Here is a 26,172-nt window from a genome sequence, read left to right on the forward strand (position 1 = left end):
CTCTCTGTACCTCATCCCCCAGCTCTTTGTACTCCACTCCCTCGACTCTTTACCCCACACCCTAGCTCCCCGTACCACCACTCCCCCCCCCCCCCCCCCACACACCCCGGACCACCACCACCAATCTCCCTGTGCCACCCTCCAGTTCCCTGTACCGCCACCACCAGCCCCTCTGTGCCACCCCCAGCCCCCCTGTGCCACCCTCCAGCTCCCCAGACCACCACCAGCAGCCCCATCTGTACCACCCCCCCCCTCCCCTCCCCCCCGCCTCCCCTCCACCTGTCAGTCACACCTGGTGCTCTCCTTTTCCCGCCCTGGGCCGGGGCCAGTTGTGCGCCTGCGCGCTGGCCGATTCCGCTGGAGCTGTCAGGAAAACATGTAACAAAAGTTTGTAACAAAAGAGTCGGAGCGGATTCCCCGAAACTCTGGGCATGGAGTGGAAACGTGGGCTGAAGGGCGTTCTCCTGGAAGATGACTGCAATCAGGTCAGTTTGCGACCAGGGAAAACAAAAAGGCAATGTTTTTATATTTTTTTAAAAAAAATATATATAAAAGTTGCTCCTCATCGTTGCTTGAGGAGGTGACAGAAAATGTTAATCATGTTTGAAAATGAGCTCCCGTTTGAATCTGTGTTATTGTAAGTCAGCATTTTCATGTTGAACTTGTTTTTGTTTTAAGACGTGAGTCTGGCAATGTTTAGTTGAGCCTCTGTTGGAGCAGGCGGGGAGTGTGTGGGGGAAGGCAAGAACATTTTCGCCTTCTCGCTCAGCTAAGTATCACTCAGCCTTCGGAGTTAATCCAGCCTGTCGGGGGACTCTGTTTTAAAAGTGATCCCGGGGCGATTGGTAGCCCAGGCGATCACCAAGCCATAACGTGCCCGCTGAGGATAATTTAATCGGCAAAAGCCTAAACAAAAATGTTGCCACTCCTCAAAAGCGCAGCAGAGAAATGGTAACCTGCCCAGTACTGGAGCAAAGGAGGAGCGAGGCTCTCTTCTCCATCATGCTTGCTCTGCCATTCAATCCCCCCTGTCTGACCTGCAATCTATCTGCCTTTGCTCCCTATTCTAGGGGTGGCACAGTAGTTAGCCCTGCTGCCTCACAGCGCCAGGAACCTGGGTTCGATTCCCCGCTTGGATCACTGTGTGTGTGTGGACTCTGCACATTCTCCCTGTGTCTGCATGGGTTTCCTCTGGGTGCTGTGGTTGCCTCCCACAGTCTGAAAGACGTTCTGGTTGGCCATGCCAAATTCTCCCTCAGTGTATCCAAACAGGTTGGCCTGTTCTGCACTGTAGGGGTTCGATGATTTCAATATTTTGTACTTGGGGTGATTTACCCAACAAGTACCGGCTCTGAAACTATTGTGCCACTTTTCAATTGCTCCAGTTCTTGCTGTCCAGGTTCATAAAAATGACTGCATGTAACTTGGAATCAAACCCCAAACTGACTCCAGGAGAATGTGATATGGATCCACCCTGGGCGGCACAGTGGTTAGCACTGCTGTCTCACAGCGCCAGGGACCTGAGTCTGATTCCCAGCTTGGATCACTGTCTGTGAGGAGTATGCATGTTCTCCCTGTGGCTGCGTGGTTTTCCTCCGGATGTTCCAGTTTCCTCCCACTGTCCAAGGATGTGCTGTTTAGGTGGATTGGTCATGCTAAATTGCCCCTCAGTGTCAGGGGGACTGGCTAGGGTAAATACATGGGGTTATGGGGATAGGGCCTGTGGGGATTGTGGTCAGTGCATATTTGATGAGCTGAATGGCCTCCTTCTGCACTGCAGGATTCTATGATGACTCTTGAGTTAACCTCACACTATTTCCAAACTGGTTCCAATGTGGTTTTGGAGCTGTGTTAAATGGATTGAGCCTGAGAAAGTTCATTGGATAATCTAAATATGTTATGTTATAAATTAATCCAGACAGTGTTTTTAAAAAGAATTGCTTAAGTGATGTTGGAATCGCTGGCAAGAACGGTATTTATTGCCCAATCCCAGTTGTCCTGAAGAAGCCATCCTCTTGAACTCAAATAGCCTGTGTTAGGGAAACTACTCCTTCTGTGCTTTTAGGTAAGGAGTGCCAGGATTTTGACCCAGGACCAATGAAGGAATGAAAGTTGAAATCATTCCCTGTCAACTTCATCTAAGTTCAAAGGGAACTTGCAGGTGATGGGGTTCCCATGCATCTGCAGCCTTTGCCCTTGCCTTGTCCTTGGAGGTTGTTGAAGTCAGACACATGGGAGGGGTGTATGACTGTGTAATATGTAGTGAAGGGACAACACTTTCTAAAATTGATTTAATCATAGAATCCCTACAGTGCAGAAAGAGGCCATTCGGCCCATCGAGTCTGGGCCACTGACCACAATCCCACCCAGGCCCTACCTCCATATCCCTACATATTTTACCCACTAATTCCTCTAACCTACACATCTCAGGACACTAAGGGGCAATTTTAACATGGCCAATCCACCTAACCCGCACATCTTTGGACTGTCAGAGGAAACTGGAGCACCTGGAGGAAACCCATGCAGACATGAGGAGAATGTGCAAATGCCACACAGTTTGGCCAGGTAATTTTCACATGGTTGTGGGTAATGCCTTAGAATCACTAAAATGGGATGGAGTTAATAAACATTGTGAAAGGTAAGCGCAAAGGTGGACAGTCAGAATAGGTTTCTAAGGAGCAGGTAAATAATGACATTTTTTGAAAAAAAATGCAATATTAAGGGGAATAGTGAAATTTGTATTCATTGCCTGAGTTAGTGATGGAGGCAGAGACCCAAAACTTGTTTAAATATTTCCTGGAACTGCACCTTAAGTGCAGTAAACTGCAGGGCTATGGGCAGGAAGATGGAATTAGGTTGGCATGGGCAATATGGGCCAAATTTCACCCTTTTGTACTGTATCATTTCTATGGTTCAATGATTGTATACATACTGAGATTGCTCCACATAACAAGATTACAATCAGAATGGGTGGGTCTGTGGGTTTGCCACTGCCCCAAGGCAGGCAGCTCCCACAGACACTGAGTTCACCTCCTAATCAATTAGGCCATTTACATTCAAATATTGTGTCGAGTGAGTGACATAGCCGAGGCCAGGGATCAGAGGTCGGCATTCATCTGGGTGACAGGTTCCTGACCCTGCCTTAAAAATCCAGGCCAACTTTTCAGGTTGATGACTTTTCATTAGAAAAGTAGAGAAGATGTATTAAACTTGTATAGCACCTGGGCTCTACCACCCTTCATGTACTAAGCACAGTTCTGCAGTCCCTCGAGGCACTGGAGAAGGCGCAAAAATTTGATCATGAAACTGTTTTCGGTTGTCTAAAAACCCATCTAAAGTTAAAGTTTATGTATTAGTCACAAGTAAGGCTTACATTAACACTGCAATGACGTTACCGTGAAATTCCCCTGGTCGTCACACTCCGGCGCCTGTTCAGGTCAATGCATCTAACCAACATGTCTTTCAGAATGTGGGAGGAAACCGAAGCACCCGGAGGAAGCCCACACAGACACGGGGAGAGTATGTAAACTCCACACAGACGGTGACCCAAGCCAGAAATTGAACCTGGGTCGCTGGCGCTGTGAGGCAACGGTGCTAACCACTGAGTTACCGATATCCTTCAAAAGGGGAATCCTTACCTCATGGCTTACATGACTCCAACAATGCAGTTGACTCTTTAATGGTCCAACTACTTACTTAATAGTATCAAACAGTGAACACAACAGAAGAGAAATATATGAATGAAATTAAATTGACCATTTTCACAAATTCCCCTCCAAGTCAATTTTCATGTTTGCTGACGACACCACCGTCCATAGTGGGTCAGATCTCAAACAATGATGGAGACAGAGTACAGGAATGAGATAGAGAATCTGGTGAACTGGTGCGGCAACAATAATCTCTCCCTCAATGTCAACAAAACGAAGGAGATTGTCATTGACTTCAGGAAGCGTAAAGAAGAACATGCCCCCGTCTACATCAATGGGGACGAAGTAGAAAGGGTCAAGAGCTTCAAGTTTTCAGGTGTCCAGATCACCTGTCCTGGTCCCACCCTCCCATGCTGACACTATAGTTAAGAAAGCCCACCAACGCCTCTACTTTCTCAGAAGACTAAGGAAATTTGGCATGTCAGCTATGACTCTCACCAACTTTTAAAGTTGCATCATAGAAAGCATTTTTTCTGGTTGTATCACAGCTTGGTATGTCTTCTGCTCTGCCCAAGGCAGCAAGAAACTACAAAAGGTCGTGAATGTAGCCTAATCTATCATACAAACCAGCCTCCCATCTAGTGACACTGTCTACACTTCCTGCCGCCTTGGAAAAGCAGCCAGCATAATTAAGGACCCCACGCGTCCTGGGACATTCTCTCTTCCAGCTTCTTCCATCGGGAAAAAGGTACAGAATTCTGAGGTTACGTACCAACCGACTCAAGAACAGCTTCTTCCCTGCTGTTATCAGACTTTTGAATAGACTTACCTTGCATTAAGTTGATCTCTCTACACCCTAGCTATGACTGTAATACTATGTCTTGCACTCTCTTGTTTCCTTCTCTATGAACGGTATGCTTTGTCTGTGTAGCGTGCAAGGAACAATACTTTTCACTGAATGTTAATACATGTGACAATAATAAACCAAATCAGATCAACATAGCTCATCACCACCTGCTTGAGGGTAATTAGGAATGAGTAATAAATGCTGGCGGAGCCAGTGACACCCACAATCCCACCAAAGAGTTAAAAAAGCATGAACTGGTGGTGCTCTTTATTTCAGCAAACAGTTTTTAAGTTTAAGTTTATTTATTAGTGTCACAAATAAAGCTTACATTAACACTGCAATTAAGTTACTGTGAAATTCCCCTGTGAAATAGAAGTCTAAGGGATGGCCTACAGGAGCATTTATGATGATAAAAGGATTTGATATGGGAGACAAAAAGATGATGTTGAGCTAATTAAGACCATTAATGTTTAAAGAAGAAATGCAAACATTCAGCAATGAACCAACAGAAGTGCACCACAGGATTTCACATTTTTAGTCAAAAACATTATGTATCAAAAATAATTAAACATAAGCTCTATTAACTGAATACTATAGTTTATAAAAACTATACTAAATATTATAAACTCAGTCCTACTTTTTATTTTGCCCCAGGAGTTCCCTTATCTTGTGAAATCATTGTGGCTCATTCAGTTTTTCTGGGACCAACTCAAAAGATACAACACTACTCTCCAGAATTTACTCTGATTTCAACTATTTGTCAAGTTAGCAGATTTTATGGGGGTCATTCCATTAGCATTCAGTTAGCGACTTTCCAATTTCTTTACCAACCTCGTCACTGTGGATTCCATAGATCCAGCGTGGGCATCCCTTTGACTCTTGCGAAGTGACTTAAAACATCAGAAAGGAGAGGCAATGGCTTAGTGGTATCTGTTAGAAAAACACATATTTTTCTTTATCTTAATTTCCAACTCTTTTGCCAACAAGAGAGCTCTGGATTTGTTTGTCCTATCTTCCCTTTCAATGTAATATACCTTGACTGTGCCCAAACTCTCACTTCATAGAATCATCAAATCATGGAATCTCTATAGTGGAGAAGGAGGCCACTCAGCCCATCAAGTCTGCACCAACTCTCTAACAGAGCATCTTACCCAGGCCCTATCCTCGTAATGCCACATATTTACCTACTAAAATCCCTCTAAACTACACATCTTGGGACACTAAAGTGCAATTTATTCATGGCCAATCCACCTAACCTGCACATCTTTGGAGTGTGAGATTAGCACTATTACCTCACAGCACCTGGGACCTGGGTTCAATTTCTGACTTGGGTCACTGTCTGTATGGAATTTGCACATTCTCTCCATGTCTGCGTGGGTTTCCTCTGGATGCTTTGGTTTTCTCCCACAGTCCAAAGATGTGCGGGTTAGGTGGATTGGCCATGCAAAATTGTCCCTTAGTGTCTGGGGTCTAGCTAGGGTAAATGATGGGGTTATGGGAATAGGGCCTGGGTGGGATTGTGATTGGTGCAGACTCAATGGACCGAATAGCCTCCTTGTGCACAGTGGGATTCTATGATTCTAAACCAGAGGACCCAGAGGAAACCCATGCAGATGTGTGGAGAACATGCAAACGCTACATAGACAGCCACCCAAGGCTGGAATTGAACCCAGATCCCTGCACTGTCAGGCCACCATGCCGTCCTTCTTTGATTGTAGCCCACTGTTCAGCTCTTGTGTTTCCTGCCAACCTTTGACTCCACTTTATTTGGCCCAAGTGCGTTCTTACCCCATTGAAGATGGCTTTCCTCTTGGTTAATTATTCTTACTCTAGGTTGTTCTTTATCCTTTTCCTTAGTCAGTCTAAACTTTATCACGTAATTTATCACCATTGTGTTACTGATATTGTTCGAGGGGAGAATTCTTACCTCATGGCTTACATGATTCCAACAATGCAGTTGAATCTTAAATGGCCCAGCTACTCACTTAGTAGCATCAGACAGTGAACACCACAGAAGAGTAATATATGAATGGAATTAGATTGACCATCTACACAAATTCCCCTCCAATTTGATGTTCAAGTTTGCTGACGACACCACCGTAGTGGGTCAGATCTCAAACAATGATGAGATAGAGTACAAGAATGAACTGGTGTGGCAAAAATAATCTCTCTTTCAAATTAATAGGATTGAGGGTTATAGGTAAGCCTAGTAGGTAGAGATAAGATTGGCGCAACTTGTGGGCTGAAGGGCCTGTTTGTGCTGTAGTCTTTCTATGATTCTATGATCACTGCCCCTGAAATGTTCTCCTATTGACACATTCCCTGGAATCAAATCTAGAAATGCCTCCCTTCTCATTGGACTGGAAACACATTGCTATATATTGGGGCTGTATTGGGATGGCACAGTGGCGTAGTGGTTAGCACTGCTGCCTCACAGCGCCAGGGATCTGGCATCAATTCTAGCCTCGGGTGACTGTCTGTGTGGAGTTTGCATGTTCTCCCCATGTCTGTGTAGGCTTACTCCGGAGCTCCAGTTTCCTCCCACAATCCAAAAATGTGCGGGTTAGGTTGGTTTGCCATGCTAAATAGCCCCTTAATGTCAAGGGGATTAGCAGAGTAAGTATGTGGGGCTCCACGAAGAGGGCCTTCATGGTAGGATTGTTGTCGGCACAGACTCGATGGGCCAAATGGCCACCTTCTGGACTGTAGGGTTTCTGTGATATAAAATGTTCCAGAACACATTCTAGGAACTCTTGCCCTTCTTTGTCCTTTAACTATCCCAATCTATATTCAGATAATTAAAGTTCTGAAAGATAACAACTGCATATTTTTTGCAACTCTCTGTAATTTCCCTGCAAATTTGTTCCTCTGCATCCCACCCACTAGCTGGTGGCTGATGGATGACACTGAACGATGTAATCACACCTTTGTTTTGTTCCTCGGCTTTAACCAAATAAATTCTCTCATTGACCCCTCTGGGATATTCTCCTTCTCAAGTTCTTCAGTGTTCTCTTTAATCAATATCGTCCCCCTTCCCTCTTTTTGTCCCTTTCGTATCTTACCAGAATATCTTGTTTCCAGTAATATTTAACATCCAGGCCTGCCCTTCTTTGAACCAGGTCGCTGTTATAGCCACAACGTCATAATTCCACATGGTTATCTGTAGCTGTAACTTACCAATCTTGTTTACAGCAGTCTATACATTCCCATACACCCGGATTTAGATTATGTTGCTTTCTCTCTTCCTTTGACCCCACCTATTAACCTACTATTCCTTACTGTAGTGCTATTTATCTCTCCCAGTATTTGTGCAGCTTGGTATTCCTCTGTTATTTTCCCCTGCTTCCCCTGTGCCTGTCAAGTTAGTTTTAACCCTCCCCAACAGCGCTAGCAAATCACCCCGCAAGGAACTCAACCCTGACTCTACTTAGGTGCAACTCACCTGGTCTCTACAGGTCCCATTTCTTCCCAGAATGGGCCCAATTTTACCGTTTTCATTTCATGCCGAATCTGGGCGCAATTCAGATCCAACTTGGAAGTCTGCTTTCAGGGCGCCCTCCGTTAGCACTCAGCCTGAAAAAAAAATTGTGAGCCCCATTTGCGCCGTTGGCGGGGCTTACCGCGTTCGAAACGATCGGAGTTCTGAACTGCGCAGGTGCAGTTAGAAAAAAATTTGAAAAAGTGCGCCGCTGTCACGTCGCTCCCGGGGCTTGGGAGTGAAAAGCGGGAGTGATGGCCCCCACAGACATCGCCCATCCTCACAACATAAGTGTCCCCGTAATCTACACCCTCACCCCCGCACCCCCCCCCCCCCGCCCCGCTACCCAGACTGACCGAGAACCTCTGCCCCCTTCCCCCCCCCCCCCCCACTTACTGATCGCCCACAGAGTGGCAGCGGAACCCCCTGCCCCTGCTCCCCCGCCACCCCCACCCCTCTCCCCCCACCAGTGAGCGATCGGGCCTCCTCCCCCCCCCCCCCCCCACCAGAAATACATCTCACCCGCCTCCCTCCTCACCACCACCGCCCCCCCCCCCTCCCCACCCCCCGACATACGGACAATGATCTGCCTTCACCACCCCTCAACCAGACAACAATCTGCCCTCCCCCCCTTCCCCCCACCTCCTGATTCTGCCCCCCCACCCCCACTGATCTGAGTTGGAAGCTCCGAATTCACCTCCTCAGCAGCTGGGACACCGGCTGTCCGTTTCGGCGTGATTCCAGATTGGCGAATGTAGTGGTAAAGGGAGAAATGCTGATGAAGTTGGGCAGACAGTTCATTAATTCAGTTTAAATACATGCATCACGGCCATCCCTGGGCCTCGGTAAAATGGGCACCTTCGCCGGCGCGGATCACGTTAATGGGCTCAAGTCCAACTCTTTACCACGTTTTCGCACCTGAAATCGGGCATGATGCAATGGTAAAATCAGGCCCTATTGCATCATCTTTCCAGCCACACCTTTAGCTGTTTTATCTTCCTATTTCTGTACTTATTTACACATGATACTGGGACTAATCTGGAGATTACTATCTCCAGATAAACTATTTCTTACTACTACTAATAAAGCTTACAAATACTAATAAATGCTACTAATATTTAATGTACCTTATCAGTAATAAACCTTACTAATACTGATAAATCTTACTTATTAATAAAGCTTCCAAAACTGATAAATGCTGCTAATATTTAATGTACCTTATCAGTAACAAACCTTACTAATACTAATAAACCTTAACTACTGTTAATAAAGTTTACTAATACTGATAAATATGACCAATATGTATGTTAATTTGAGTGAGTGTCAATGAGCCATGTTATAGGCGCCATTGATTTCCTTAAATTTGTTTTAATGTAGCTATTAGCGTACTCAGTATTGTTCAGCAAGTACTGCCCAATCAAGGAACCACATCACAGTGCGAGGGACCCAAATTCGATTCCAACCTTGAGTGACTGTTTGTCTGGAGTTTACACATTCTCCCGTGCTTGTGTGGGTTTTGTCTGGGTGCTCCGGTTTCCTACCACAGTCCATATGTAGGTTAGGTGGATTAGCCATGACTAAATTGCCCCATCGTGTCCCAAGATGTGTAGATTAGGAGGATTAATGTGGTAAACACGTGGGGTTATGGGGATAAGACCTAGGTAAGATGCCCTGTTGGAGAGTTGGTGTGGACTTGATGGGCCGAATGTAGGGATTCTGTAAAGATAGTAAATGTTTTGTTTTGGTGTTTGAAAGTGTGGGCTGGTTGTGTATGGTCTTTACTCTCATATATTCTTATCTGTCTATTATGAACCCAACTGGTTCACGGATGTTCTTTAGGGGAGGAAATCTGCCATCCTTACCTGGTCTGGCCTACATTTGACTCCAGACCCACAGCAACGTGGTTGACTCTAAACTGCTCTCTGAAATGGCCTAGCAAGCCACTCAGTTCAAGGGCAACCAGGGATGGGCAATAAATGCTTTTCAGCCAGTGACACCCATGTCCCACAAATGAACAAAAAAAAATGTTGTTTAATTCGACCAGTTAGACGCTGGGACTTTCAGCCTACTGACCTGGCATTGAACCAACACTGAAATTCATACATGATCTTGCTCAACTATGTGGTAAACAGAATGTCTTCGGATTGACAGCAGCATCCTGTTAGTGGAGAAGTGGAAAAAACTGGTGGAAAATACAATTCGTGTAGTCACTGTATAGAATCATAGAATTTTATAGAACATAGAACATAGAACATTACAGCGCAGAACAGGCCCTTCGGCCCACGATGTTGCGCCGACCAGTTACAAAAACAATGACCCACTAGCCTATACCAATCCCTTTTCGTCCATAAACCTATCCAGAGATCTCTTAAACGCCCCCAAACTAGACGCATTTACAACTGCAGCAGGCAGGGCATTCCAATCCCTCACCACCCGCTGGGTAAAGAACCTACCCCTGACATCCGTCCTGTAGCTACCCCCCCTTAATTTAAAGCCATGCCCCCTCGTGCTAGCTTTCTCCATCCGAGGAAAAAGGCTATCACTATCCACCCTATCTAAACCTCTAATTATCTTATATGTTTCAATAAGATCCCCTCTTAGCCGCCTTCTTTCCAACGAAAACAACCCTAGATCCCTCAGTCTCTCCTCATAGGACCTCCCCACCATACCAGGCAACATCCTAGTAAACCTCCTCTGCACCCTCTCCAACGCCTCCACATCCTTCTTGTAATGCGGGGACCAGAACTGCACACAGTACTCCAAGTGCGGCCGCACTAGAGTAGTGTACAGTTGCAACATTACACTGCGACTCCTAAATTCAATCCCCCTACCAATAAATGGTGTGGAAGGAGGCCATTTGGCCCGTTGAGACTGCACCAACTACAATCCAACCCCAAGCCCCATACCCATAACCCCATATATTTACCCTAAATAGTCCCCCTGACACTAAGGAGCGATTTAGCATGGCTAGTCCACCTAACCCACACACCTTTGGTCTGTAGGAGGAAACCGGAGCACCCGGAGGAAACCCATGCAGACACAGAGAGAACGTGCAAACTCCACACAGATAGTGACCCAAACTGGGAATTGAACCTGCGTCCTTGGCGCTGTGAGGCAGCAGTGCTAACCACTGTAACACCGTGCCACCTTAATGCATCATACTATCAGCATTCTTTCTTAACCTCAGATTCCAGCATCTGCAGCATGTTGTTCAAATTTTTGAGATACTTTGTCGTTCCAGAGTAATTTTCAGGTGTAAAAGTGGTGAGCTTTGGCCCATTTGCAGTTTCCGTGATATGCAACGAACAATAATCTGATCAGGAATTTGTCAACGTATCTCTCTTCTGAGCAATACTGCTGTGTGTGGGAGCTTTCAGTGCAAGTTGGCATTCCTTATGTAATAACAAAGACTGAAATGGCCCAGCAAGCCATTTAGTTGTAATCAGGAAGGCAGTTCACAACCACTTTTTTGAGGGCAATTAGAGATGGACAATTAATGTTTGCCAGTGATGCCCACAACCCCATTAATGATTGAAAAAAAGCCATTATTTTGAGAGTACAGCACGGGAGCAGGTCATTTGGCTCAACTGGTCTATACTGGTGTTTATGCTACATGCAAGCCTCCTCACCCACTTCTGCACATAGAATTCATTGCTGTAGACAGTAGTTGGGGTCAAAATGTTGTGTCACTTCAAGAAGAAATTAGATATAGCTCTTGGGGCTAAATAAATCAAGGGATATGGGGGGAGGCCGGATTAGGATATTGAATTTGATGATCAGTCATGATCTAAATGAATGGCGGAGCAGACTCAAAGGGCAGAATGGCCTACTCCCACTTCTTGTTTCTATGTTAATCTTATCAACATACCCTTCAGTTCCTTTCTTCTTCATTTGTTTATTTTGCTTCTCCTTAAATACACCTATGTTGTTTGTCACAACCACTCTTTTTGGCAGCCAGTTCCACATTTGGATAAAGAAGTTTCTCCTGAATTTCCTTTTGGATTTACTCTACTTATAACCATCTTACATTTATGACCTCTGGCTTTGGAAACCACCACAGTTGGGAATATTTTCTCTGTTGTTGCTCCAGCAACTTTTGATTTGATTTGATTTATTATTGTCACATGTAATAACATACAGGGAAAAGTATTGTATCTTGCGCGCTGGACAGATAAACATACCGTTCATAGAGAAGGAAACAAGAGAGTGCAGAATGTAGTGTTACAATCATAGCTAGGATGTAGAGAAAGATCAACTTAATGCAAGGTAACTCCATTCAAAAGTCTGACAGCAGCAGGGAAGAAGCTGTTCTTGAGTCGGTTGGTACGTGATTTTGTATCTTTTTCTCTAAGGAAGAAGGTGGAAGAGAGAATGTCTGGTGTGTGTGGGGTCCTTAATTATGCTGGCTGCTTTGCCAAGGCAGTGGGAAGTGTAGACACAGTCAATGTATGTGAGGCTGGTTTGCATGATGGACTTTTGGTCTCACCTTACTGATAGTCTGTTCATCTTCATCAATACCTCTATATCCTCTTTGACAATATGAAGGGGGGGGTGGGGCAAGAAGAACTTGATTCAAAGAAGAATATCCTTTTGAGGAAATTGGAAAGTTGTCAAAAATTGAGTCATATTAGGCAGGCACTAAGGTGCAATTAAGTAATCCACCTCCGCAGCTTTTCCAGCCTTATTTAGCTGGCAGCTCTCGAGTATCATACCCAACTGGTCATGTCATCTATGCACTGAACCAAATCAAGTTTTTTAACTGTGCCAACAATTTGCAGCTGCACCCGATCTTCAATTTATCCATTCTGCAGCCTGTCCAGTTTGGGATCTCAATCTCCACAGACAGATATGAACCGAACCGAATGTCAACCAGTTAATTGTGTTTTTTTCCCTCTCTGAATGGATTCCCAGCAGATACTCTTCTATGTATAGCTTGCTGCGTAAAGTCAGAGTCGGCCAGATCCACGTTACTGGCTAGTGTGTATCTGCTGCACAAAAATGGATCTACGGATTGCTAATCAAATGTCGGGGTTTGCAAAGTCCAATTAGTTGACAGAAATCTTGTTAGGCAGCCCCCCTTGATCGAGGATGATTGGCTCCCACTCTGGTTCAAGGTAACTGGAGGTCCAGCGCAGACTCTGTTCCGGGGGAGGCAGATGGTGTTTGAAGAGTTGGGCAGATGAGGTGTTTGGAGGTTTGTACGCTCTCTCCGATACCTCTGCATGCTCTTGTCAAGTTCTATCAGCACGCTCAGTGCCGTCCTGGATAAACCTGCTCCGTTTTGGTCTTTCACAAGTCAGGGTCTCCCATGAGACGATGGGGATGTTTTATCTCTTCAGGGGTGTTTTAAGGACATCCCTAAAGCTTTTCCACTGTCCTCCTGAGCGTTTCTTGCTGTGACCATGTTCCAAGGAGAACAGTTGCTTAAAGAATCTTGTATCAGGCATACGAATAACATGTCTTGGAACAGCAGAGCTGGTTTGGGTTGATTAGCAGCATCTCAGTGCTGGACATGTTGGCTTTGTAGAATGGTAGTTGATGGAAAGACCCATCTCAAGGCTATTAATGCCTCTATAATCGTCTGTGTGGCCTTTATAATTGTCCCATCAGGGGACCTTGTAAACATGACTGTCACAGTTTGGCTGCGACCAGAAGATCTATAAAGTAAGGCTGACAGAAGCAAGAGTTGCTGAACTAATACTCTGAGTTGCAGGGGTATTTCTTTGAAAGCCAGTTTTGATTGATAGAATGGCTAATAATGAAAGATACCTTTTCATCTTGCCATCACTACTTGGACTTCAAAGGGTAGAGAAGTAGATGCTTTATGGACCAGAATCTTTAGTGCTTTTATTCTGTTAAACTTGCAAACCTGCTGTATATATCAGGGTCTAGTTCGGGATTATGCATGGAACTCGGCGCTGGAGAATGGTTTTTGTGGTAAAGCATGGTTATGGTAAAGGTTACAAACATTGCTATGGCTTTGGGGCTTGCCATTTCAAAACCAAGGATTTTACTGCCAACGGAACCAATGCAATTCTTGCAATTAAATTCTTTTTATTCTTTCAATATAATCATCAAACATTCAGAACATTTGAAATGAAGGTACAAGATGAGACAATTTTTGTAAGTGGTGAGTTGCCATGGTAGCAGTTACATAAGGTGGTAGCAGTTATATAAATTGCTTTCAGTGAGATAACCTCATGCCATTGTTAAAAATCTCCTCAGTGAATGTAAATACAGTATATATATTTTACATGCATTTATATATTGAAAGCACTTTGAGCACACCCGTTGACTTGTGTAATTGGATTAATTGATGTTGGATGAGTCAGATAGGTCAGATAGTTCCCTTCGATTCAATCCTCTGTGCTGAATTATCCAATCTGAATTTATGTAATATTGCACTAAATTTGGGCCCTTTCAAATAAGGGCAAGAGGTGGAGTTGATGGTGGGAGGTCAGGCAGGGATGGGAAAGAGGTTCCAATAGGAAAGGCGTATCTATCATTCCTGAGGCTGCTAACTATTGAACTGCTGGGTCGGTTTCCGGCCGTCATCCCCATGTGGTTTTTTAAATTTATTCATTCATGGGACGTGGGCATCGCTGGCTGGTCAGCGTTTATTGCCCAACCCTAGTTGCCCTCGAGAAGGTGGTGGTGAGCTGCCTTCTTGAGTCACTGCAATCCACATTCTGTGGGTTGACCCATAATGCCATCAGGGAGGGAATTCCAGGATTTTGATCCAGTGACTGCGAAGGAACGGCGATATATTTCCAAGGCAGGATGGTGAGTGGCTTGGAGGGGAACTTGCAGGTGGTGGTGTTCTCATGTATCCTTGTCCTTCTAGATGGAAGTGTTCATGGGTTTGGAAGATGCTGTCTGAGGATCTTTGGTGAATTGCTGCAGTGCATCTTATAGATAATACATACTGCTGCTGCTGAGAGTCAGTAGTGGAGGGATTGAATGTTTGTAGATGTGGTGTCAAACAGTTGTTTTGTTCTGGATGATGTTGAGCTTCTTGAATGTTGCTGGTGCTGCACCCATCCAGGCAAGTGGAGATTATTCCATCACACTCCTGACGTATGCTTTGTAGATGGTGGATCGGCTTTGGGGATTCAGAAGGTGAGTTACTCGCTGCAGTATTCCTAGTCTCTGACCTGCTCTTGTAGCCACTGTGTCTATGTGGTGAGTCCAGTTGTAACCCCAAGGATGTTGGACTCAGTGACCGTTACATCACTGAATGTCAAGGGGTAGTAGTTACAGTGTCTCTTATTGGTGATGGTCATTTCCTGGCATTTGTGTGGCGCGAATGTTTCTTGCCACTTGTCAGTCTAAGCCTGAATATTGTCCAGATCTTGTTGTATGTGAACATGGACTGCATCAGTATCTGAGGAGTTGCGAATGGTGCCGAACATTGTGCAATCATTGGCAAACATCCCCACTTCTGACCTTATGATGGAGGGAAGGTCATTGATGAAGCAACTGAAGATGGCTGGGCCTAGGACACTCCTCTGAGGGACTCCAGCAGAGATTTCCTGGAGCTGAGGTGACTGACGCTCCACAACCACAACCATCTTCCTATGTACCAGGTATGGCTCCAACCAGCAGAGAGTTTGCCCCTGATACCCAGTTGGTTTCAGTTTCGCTATAAGGCTCCTTGATGCCACATTCGGTCATATGTGGCTTTGATGTCAAGGGCTGAATTATGTAATGTTTATGAATTACAATTGTGAATTGTATAATGTTTGCGTTGTCTTATGGACCAGCCTAAACTTTGCTCCAGAGCTACTGTGCTTCAGTTTGACTCTCAGGTGTGGGTCCCCGAAGACCTGACTTGATCCACTGACTACAATTCACCATTAACTCGAGCCTCAAGATAAAGGGGGGGGCAGTTTAGAACGGAGTTGAGGAGGAACTTCTTCACTCAAAGGGTGGTGAATCTCTGGAATTCTCTGCCCGTTGAAGTGGTGGAGGCTGCCTCGCTAAATATTTTTAAGAAGCGGGTTGATCGGTTTTTGATAAGAGAGGGGATTAAGGGTTATGGGGAGAGGGCGGGAATGTGGAACTGAGCCACGACAGATCAGCCATGATCTTATTGAATGGCGGGGCAGGCTCGAAGGGCTAGATGGCCTACTCCTGCTCCTATTTCTTATGTTCTTATGTTCAAAGTGTCAGTCTAAGCTCAGGGAGCTTCTGAACGGCGCATTTAGTGCTACCATCGAACACGCCTCAATAGCTAAAGTTTAAAGTGTATTACTGTCACAAGTAGGCTTACATTAACTCTGCAATGAAGTTACTGTGAAAATCCCCTAGTTGACACATTCTGGTACCTGTTCGGGTACACTGAGGGAGAATTTAGCATGGCCAATCCACCTAACTAGCACGTCTTTTGGACTGCAGGAGGCAACCAGAGCCCCCAGAGAAAATTGACGCAGACACGGGGAGAACATGCAGACTCCACATAGGCAGTGACCCAAGCTGGGAATCGAACTTGGGTCTCTGGTGCTATGAGGTAGCAGTGCCAACATTATGACACCGTGTCACCCTAGGCAGTTGTTAGGAAGGTCTTTCGTTTTCCCAGCACTCATAGAAACTAGAAACAGAAGGAGGCCATTCAGCCTTTCGAGCCTGCTCCGTCATTCATTTTAATCATGACTGATCATTGAATTCAATATCCTGATCCCTCCTTCCCCCCATATCTTTGGCCCCAAGAGCTATATCTAATTTCTTCTTGAAGTCGGACAACATTTTGGCCTCAGCTACATTCTGTGGCAGTGAATGCCACGCATTCACCACCATCTGGGTGAAGACATTTCTCCTCACCTCAGTTCTAAAAGGTTTACCCCTTCTCCTCAACTATGACCCCCTCGTCCTGGACTTCCCCACCATCATTAATGAATAAAACAAAGAATTATTTGTTAAAGGTCCCTCACAAATATGCACCTGGGGCATGAACTAAACTGTGATAATTGACCAAGCAAATTCTTTTCTGCAGTGTTCCAACTGGTATCTTTGGACAAATTCCAATGATGTTTCTAAAGGACTCTTTCACTTAAGTGCTGGTATGAATGTCGCTCAGCAATGTACAGATTCGAAAATAAACACAGAGCGCTGAACAACAGGAAGAAAAGGAGTTGTGGTGGGTCAGATTGGCAGGGAAAAACAGAACAGCTATTGGTGACCTTGTGTGCACAAGATGACTGCTACGTTAAAATAACAATAACAATTCAAAATATCTTAGTTGGGTGTGAAACACATACTTACTCCTTTTTCGGATGTCAGCATTACTGGCTAGGTCAGCATTCATTGCCCATCCCTAATTGCCCTTGAGAAGGTGTGTTGCCTTCTTAAACTGTTGTCACCCGCTTGGAGTAGATACATCACAGTGCTGTTAGGAGGGAGCTCCAGGAGTTTGACCCAGTGACAGTGAAGGTTCCAGTGCCCAGGTGAGTGTAGGTCATCCTGCTAGTCTCATTAAGATTTGACTTTTTTGTAGCAGTTTGATCGAACTTATTGGCTTGTGGAGCCATTTCAGCATTGTCAAGAGTAAACCACATTGCTGTGGGCCTGGTGTTGTGGAGGTCAGACACCCATCCCTCCTCCCGATGGCCAGCCCCAATCGCTGGCCTTCCTCCTTCTGTCGCTCGTCACTCAGTCCGAATGCAGGGTGGCAGCAGGACCACCCCACTCCCACAGATCACTCCCTGGGCATTGGCATTTAAGTCACGGGTAGATAGATTTCTGATGGACAGGGGAATTAAGGGTTATGGGGAGAAAGCAGGAAAGTGGAACTGATCCACTTCAGATCAGCCATGATCTTATTGAATGGCAGGGCAGGTTTGAAGGGCTACATGGCCTACTCCTGCTCCTATTTCTTATGTTCTTATGTCCCATGCCTGGTGGGCAGTGCCAAGGTGCCCCCTGGGCTTTGGCACTTAGCCCCTTGGGTAGTGCCAGGGGTCCCAGGTTGGCGCTGTCAATGCCCAGGAGTGGGCCCTGGCACCTGATTCTCTGGCAGGGTGGGGGGGGGAGGTGCGGGGCTTTGATTGTCCCCTTCCTTCACTCCAGCGGGGTCAGACTGCCAGCTGCCCATAAGTGGGGAGCTCTTGTAAACCCTGCTGGAATGAAACACTACTGGCGAGATGCGGGGAGGAGAGAGGCTGGCAGGCCCGGAGACTTCAGTCTTGGGCCTGCTAATGAGATTCAAATAGTATTAAAGTGAGCCTTTGCATATATTTTGCAGCCCTGCATGGAAGCCATGGCGTCCAGCGGGGAAATGGCCTCCGCTAGAGCATTCCACAGTGCTAAAGAGGCAGCGCAGCAGGGTGGGAGAATCGCCCCCTTGGTTTCTTGCGTGAGGTACGGGCAAAGCATGCTGTTTAGAGAGAAGGGAAGGAGAGGGTGCAGTATGCAGTGTTATGTCATAGCTAGGGTGTAGAGAAAGATCAACGTATGTCTGCTGATGACACCATTGCAGTGAGCTGGATCTCAAACAATGGTGAGACGGAGCTCAGGAAAGAGTGTGAACTGGTGCAGTGACAATAACCTTTCCCTCGATGTTGGTAAAACGAAGGAGATAGTCACCGACTTTAGTAGATGAGGTATTAATTAATTAATGATTTAAAATAAAACAGCATTAGTGATGGCCCTTTCCAAAACATTCAGAGCCACGAGTTATGAACAGGAAATATAACTGATATTAGGATTGAGGGCTGCGAAGATTCAGATTTTCAGTTGGTCAGAGACCGACGTATTGCTCAAAAGCTGCAGGCTGGACAACCCTGGGTGAATCATACTGTGCTGCTAATAATGTCCATGGGAACAGTCGATACTTTGAAGGCTCATCTGTACTGACAGCAGTGCAACACAACACTCCCTTGGTCTTTCAGAGCATCAATCTTGTTGATGTACTTTAGCCAAGCTGACTCATCCTGCCAACTTCAGTCCGTGGGGTTAAGGCCAAACCTTAACATTCAATGCAGAATGCAAAATAAAACCAGCAGATGAAGCAACGTGAACTCTGAGGCATTCTTGAAATCCTTGCCGATAGTTAACCTTGTATAAGAATAACTAATACATACAATCATGCAACAGGCAGCAAAACTGAACTTGTATTGAAGTTGATATTCATTTATTTGTCTAGTCTGAGATACATCACAGTGCTGTTAGGGAGTGAGTTCCAAGATTTTGACCGAGCGACAGTAAAGAAAGGTTCCAGTGTCCAGGTCAGTGCTGGTCATCCTTCCAGTTGTGTTCAGATTTGACGTTTTTGTAGTAGTTTGATCCAATTTATTGGCTTGTGAAGCCGTTTCAGGGTTGTTAAGAGTAAACCACATTACTGTGGGCCTGGTGTTGTGGAGGTCAGACTGCCCCCGCCGCTTCCTCCCCCCCCCCGCACTCTCCCCGATGGGCAACCCCCAATCACTGGCCTTCCTCCTTCTGTCACTCATCACTCAGCCCGAGTGCACAGTGGCAACGCCTCCTTGGCACAGCCCCATGCCTGGTGGGCAGTGTCAGGCTGCCCCCTGGGCATTGGCACGTAGCTCCTTGGATAGTTGTAGGGGACCCAGGCGGGCACTGCCAAGTCTGTTACGGCGTGGTTCTCTTCGTGAAAAATTGTGGATTGTTGTGTTGGGAGCTTTAATGTTCGTTAATTTTTTAGACTCTGCTCCCTAATATTTTTATTGTTTACAACCGGCTTCATGAGTTTTATTTCTGGTCTGCGCGTTCCCATGTAACTCTTAGCTGGGCCACCAGATGGCGGTATCCTGTTTTCGCAACAGATCAATCATTCTCTTTCCATTTTTTGAGTTCTGGGGATAATTGCAGTAATTAATCCCGGAGAGAGCTTAAACTGCTACATAACATGTCTACGCTTGTTTAAAAGAAACTTAACCAAAGACAGTTTCCAAACGCAAGTCCCTCCCTGCCCCATGACCGGCTTCAAACGTGCCAAGCATTAATCCCAACTTCCAGTCTAATTTTAAAAAACGCAATTTAATAAATCCCAATTTCCCAGTATTTTACACTGGTTGGTGCAGCTGCTGACTTCGCTTGTGTCACGTTTTGGTAAAGCCATGTCGCAGGTGTCAGATCAGCCTTCTTAAAAGTCAGCCCACGGAAAGCGACTGGCCTGGGTGGGGTACCTGGACGCGCACTCGCATCCTGCGCGGAGTAGCTGGCGGGGGTTTTCACAGATATTTTCTTTACTCAGATCTGAGGGTCCTACCTGCTTCAAGAAGACAACCATCACCCCAGAGAACATCCAGGCAGTGTGCCTCAATGACTATCGTCTGGTGGCCCTGCCACCCATCATTGTGAAGTACTTTGAAAGCTTAGCCATAGCATGGATCAGGTTGCCTGGACCCACTACAGTTCGCAACAGTAGATGCCGTTTCCCTGGCCCTGCAAGTCAGCCTTAGGACACCTGCTTAGCAGAGACACTTACGTCAGACTCCTATTTATTGACTTCAGTTCAGCCTTCAATACCACTACTCCAACAAAACTCATCTCCAAACTCCGTGGCCTGGAGCTCTGCTCCTCCCTCTGCAACTGGTTCCTCGACTTCCTAACTCACAGACCACAATCAGTAAGGATAGGCAACAACACCTCCTCCATGATCATCCCCAACACTGGTGCCCCACAAGGCTGTGTCCTCAGCCCTTTACTATGCTCCTTATACACCTATGACTGTGTGGCCAAATTCTCCTCCGACTCGATTTTCAAGTTTGCGGATGATACCGCTGTAGTGGGTTGGATCTCAACAATGACAAGACAGAGTGCAGGAGAGAGATAGATAATCTGGTGAACTGGTGCAACAACAGTAATCTTCACTGACAACAAAATGATGGAGATAGTCATCGACTTCAGGGACTGTAGTGGAGAACATGTCCCTCGCTACATCAACGGGGATGAAGTGGAAAAGGTTCAGAACTTCAAGTTTTTAGATGTTCAGATCACCAACAAGCTGTTACATTGGCAAAATACGGCAGAGACTGGAATCTGAAACAAAAACAAAAAATGCTGGAAAAACTAACCTGGTCTGACAGCATCTGTGGAGAGAGAATAGAGCCAACACTTTGAGTCAGGATGACCCTCCCTCAACAGTCTGTCTTGGTTCCTCCATGCCGCACAATAGTTAAGAAAGCCCACTAATGCTTCTACTTTCTCTGAAGGCTAAAGAAATTTGGCATGTCCGGTACAGCTCTCACCAATTTTTACAGATGCACCATAGAAAGCATCCTTTCTGGATGTATCACAGTTTGATATGGCTCCTGATCTGACCAAGACCCCAAGAAACTATAAAGAAATCATAAAAATCCTACAGTACAGAAAGGGGCCATTTGGCCCATCGAGTCTGCACTGACCACAATCCTACCCAGGCCTTACCCCCATGTCCGAACATATTTTACCCGCTAAACCTCTAACGTATGCACCTATGGTCAATTTAGCATGGCCAAACAACCTAACCCGCACATCTTTGGACTGTGGGAGGAAACTGGAGCACCTGGAGGAAACCCACACAGACACAAGGAGAATGTGCAATTGGGTCACAAATAGTGACCCAAGCTGGGAATCGAACCCAGGTCTCTGGAGCTGTGAAGCAGCAGTGCTAACCACTGTGCTACCATGCTACCCTAAAAGGTTGTTAACATATCCATCACTCAAACCAGCCTCCCCTCCATTGACCCCATCTGTACTTCCTGCTGCCTTGGGAAAACAGCCAGCATAATCAAGGACCCTATGCACCTGGGACGTACTCTCTTCCACCATCTTCTGTTGGGAAAAAGATATAAAAATCTGAGGTCACTCATTAGCTAACTCAAGAATAGTTTCTTCCCTACTTTTCAATGGTCATGTCATATACAAAATTGATCTTTCTCTTCATCCTATCTGTAACTGCAACACTACATTCTGCACCCTATCCTTCCCTTCTCCCTCTGTACTCTGTGAACGGTTTGTTTTGACTCTGCAGCGCAGGAAATAATACTGAGTCAGTGGATGGGAGGCTGGTTTGTGTGATGAACTGGGCTACGTTCACAACCTTTCGTAGTTTCTTGCGGTCACGGTCAGAACAGGAGCTATACCGAGCTGCGATACAACCAGAAAGGATGCTTTCTATGGTGCATCTATAAAAAATGTTGATAGTTGTAGGGAATATGCCAAATTTCCTTTGCTTTCTGAGAAAGTAGAGGCAATGGTGGGCTTTCTTAACTATAGCATCAGTGTGGAGGGACCTGGACAGGTTGTTGGTGATCTGGACACCTAGAAACTTGAAGCTCTCGATCATTTCCACTTCTGGTTTACTTTCAGACAGTTGCCAGGGAGAAGGACGGTCAGAAGTTGCGTTGGACATGAACAGTTTCAAGAAAGATCTCTCTCCTTCACAGTTGGAAACTCTTTCTCTGATACGTGATCGTTTTTTCCTGAAAGAGTCACTGTCAGATTTAGTATTAAGACTTATTTTCTTACTTTCCATTCACTTGCTCCATCCTACCAGTCCATGGACTGCACTTGTCCTTCATCTTGAGTATTTAGAACAAGAACAAAGAAAGTTACACCACAGGAACAGGCCCTTCGACTCTCCAAACCTTCACTGACCTTGCTGCCCACCTGAACTAAAATCTCCTATCCTTCCGGGGACCATATCCCTCTATTCCCATCCTATTCATCGATTTGTCACGACACCCCTTAAAAGTCACTATTATATCTGCTTCCACTACCTCCCCCGGCAGCAAGTTCCAGGCACTCACCACCCTCAGTGTAAAAAACTTGCCTCGTACGTCTCCTTTAAATTTTGCCTCTCTCACTTTAAACCTATACCCCCTAGTAGTTGACTCTTCCGCCCTGGGGAAAAAGCTTCTGACTATCCACCCTGTCCATTCCCCTCTGTCCATTTAACCAATACTTAAATATGTTTGTAGCTTTTCCTACATGTTCCATGCATTCCTCGGGTGAAATTTTCTGGCCCTTCCTGCTAATGGGATCTTCTGGTCACCCTCTGTGGGTTTTTTGGTGGTGGCAGGGTGGGTGAGCCACGCAAATTTACTTTGGCATGACTGGAAGGTCCCACTGGTGGCCGATGGTGAACCGTCTCCTTAGTAGGAAGACCTACTGCGTGGGGGGGAGGGGTGGGTTGGATAATTCTGGCCCTCCATTTTACCAGGTACTTCTGGAACATACGTCACTCAATCACCTATTTTAGCAATTGGCCATAGCCCTGTCCTGTACATAATGATGATTCAGCCAATCAACATCCACCCCAAATTTATTGTATTCTGTTCCTCAGCACTCTTATCACAAAACACATGAGGTAAATGGTGCCTCGTCGCTTTTTTCAACTGCTCAAATTCTGGAAGTTTATAATCAATCCTCATTAACCATGAGTAATGAACTGTGATTGTCTGATTGTTATGTCGGATCATCAGCGACCTACCATCACACCCTACTTCATTACCAAGACCCTTCCTATGGAGAGAAAGTGGGAGTGGGATACTGAAAGTGCATGAACAACCATGATCATATTGAATAGTGGTGCAGGCTCAAAGGGCCGAATGGCCTACTCCTGAACCTATTCTCTATGTTTCTACGTTTCCATTTCTTATGACCGTCTTCTTTGGAATTTACCTTATCCCCAGCATTGAAATCCATCATGGAGGGTCTTATAACACCTTAGAACTCTTGAATTGTCTCCTGATGTTAGCTTTGATGAAGGCCCCTCTCCCTGGAGGCAAGGCATTCAAATGTGCAGAGAAAGATGGAATCGAAGATGGAAGTCTTAAAGCGCATCAAGGTAGATAAGTCCCCAGGACCAGATGAAGTGTATTCCAGGACATGGCAGGAGGCTAGGGAGGAAATTGCAGGTCCCCTGGCCGAGATATTTGAATCATTGATAGTCACGGGTGAGGTGCCTGAAGGTTAACATATTAATATATCTCTAAATATATTTAAGACGCGGGTTGACAGGTTTTTGATAGGCAAGGGGATTAAGGGTTATGGGGAGAGGGCGGGAAAGTGGAACTGAGCCACAACAGATCAGCCATGATCTTATTGAATGGCGGGGCAGGCTCGAAGGGCTAGATGGCCTACTCCTGCTCCTATTTCTTATGTTCTTATGTTCTTATGGTTGGAGAGTGGCAAATGTTGTGCCTTTGTTTAAAAGGGGCGGCAGGGAAAAGCCTGGGAACTACAGGCCATTGAATCTCACATCTGTGATGGGTAAATTGTTGGAAAGTGTTTTGAGAGACAGGATCCACAGGCATTTAGAGATGCAAGGACTGATTAGGGACAGTGAGCATGGCTTTGTGAGTGGAAGAAACATGTCTCACAAATTTGATTGAGTTTTTTGAAGGGGTAACCAAGAAGGTAGATGAGGGCAGTGCAGTTGATGTTGTCAACATGGACTTTAGCAAGGCCTTTGACAAGGTACTGCAGGGTAGGTTGTTGCATAAGGTTAAATCTCGCGAGATCCAGGCTAAATGGATACAAAATTGGCTTCTTGATAGAAGGTGGTGGTAGAGAACTGTTTTTCAAACTGGAGGCCTGTGACCAGCAGTGTGCCTCAGGGATCAGTACTGGGTCCACTGTTATTTGTCGTTTATATTAATGATTTGGATGAGAATATAGGAGGCATGTTAGTAAGTTTGCAGATGACACTAAGATTGGTGGCGTAGTGTACAATGAAGAAAGTTATCTCCAACTGCAATGGAATCTTGATCAATTGGGCCAGAGCGTTGACGAATAGAAGATGGAGTTTAATTTAGACAAATGCGAGGTGATGCATTTTGGTAGATTGAACCAGGGCAGGACTTACTCAGTTAATGGTAGGGCAGTGGGGAGAGTTACAGATTGAAGAGATCTAGGAGTACACGTTCGTAGCTCCTTGAAAGAGGAATCACAGGTGGACAGAGTGATGAAGAAGGCATTCGGCATGCTTGATTTCATCAGTCAGAACATTGTATACAGGAGTTGGAATGTCTTGTTGAAGTTGTACAAGACATTGGTAAGGCCACATTTGGAATACTGTGTGCAATTCTGGTCACCCTATTATAGAAAGAATATTATTAAACTAGAAAGAATGCAGGAAAGATTTACTAGGACGCTACCGGGACTAGTTGGTTTGAGTTATAATGAGAAGCTGGATAGACTGGGACATTTTTCTCAGGAGTATAGGAGGCTGAGGGGTGATCTTATAGAGGTCTATAAAATAATGAGGGACATAGATCAACCAGATAGTAAATATCTTTTCCCAAAGATATGGGAGTCTAAAACTAGAGGGCATAGGTTTAAGGTGAGAGGGGAGAGATACAAAAGTGTCCAGAGGGGCAACTTTTTCACACAGAGAGTGGCGAGTTTCTGGAACAAACTGCCAGAGGTAGTAGTAGAGGCGGGTACAATTTTGTCTTTTAAAAAGCATTTAGATAGTTACATGGGTGTGATGGATATAGAGGGATATGGGCCAAATGTGGGCATTTGCAATTAGTTTAGGGGTTTTAACAAAAAAGGTAGCATGGACAAGTTGGGCCAAAGGGCCTGTTTCCATGCTGTAAATCTCTATGACTTTAACCATACTCCACTCTAGAGTAGAGGGCTATCACCCAGCACAGAAGATAACTTGTAATTCCTCCCAGAGACCAATTGATACGGACGATACCCTCCAACCATCTGAAGTGAATTCTGCTTATTCCAGCTCTTTCGTGCAGAATCACCAGCTCTTTTTGCAACCTCAATGTATTTCATCTATGAAGCTAACACATCCGGAGGGAATTCAGCTGACAAATCTGTTCCACTCGCTGTGTGAGAGTAGTAAGGGCGTGGAATGCCCTGCCTCCAACAGGAGTGGACTTGCCAACATTAAGGGCATTTAGATGGTCATTGAATAAACATATGGAGGATATTGGAAATAGTGTAGGTTGGATGGGCTTCAGATTGGTTTCACGGGTCGGTGCAACATCAAGGGCTGTAATGTTCTATGTGGTGCAGCCACTATAAAACACTGCAGAGTCAGATGGATCACTGACTAATACGCTCGTCACTGGGCTAAAGCTTTTTCTGTCTGGTGCAATTTATCTTCAATCTCTGAATTCTGTGTCGTGTATCAATTCAAGAACCCTGCTGTTCTGCTTTGGGTAGTTCATCTCAGAATAATGTTTTGAGCCACACCTGTTCTGACCTGTTCCCCAGGCATTCCAAGTATTCATGCA

General features: G+C 45.5%; 1 protein-coding gene across 1 annotated transcript in view; it reads left to right on the forward strand.

Moving 5' to 3' along the window:
* The first annotated feature begins 361 nt into the window (after positions 1–361).
* prkag2a (protein kinase, AMP-activated, gamma 2 non-catalytic subunit a) overlaps positions 362–26,172 on the forward strand; it is a 448,776-nt gene continuing 422,965 nt past the window's right edge. The window contains exon 1 of the mRNA XM_080213148.1: positions 362–485. Coding sequence (XP_080069274.1) covers positions 432–485 — 54 coding nt within the window. The 5' untranslated portion in view covers positions 362–431. The remainder of the gene's footprint in view (positions 486–26,172) is intronic.

This window comes from Carcharhinus amblyrhynchos, chromosome 2 (genome assembly GCF_965287045.1).
Source record: "Carcharhinus amblyrhynchos chromosome 2, sCarAmb.v2.hapA, whole genome shotgun sequence".
In the NCBI taxonomy this organism is placed as follows: Eukaryota; Metazoa; Chordata; class Chondrichthyes; order Carcharhiniformes; family Carcharhinidae; genus Carcharhinus; species Carcharhinus amblyrhynchos.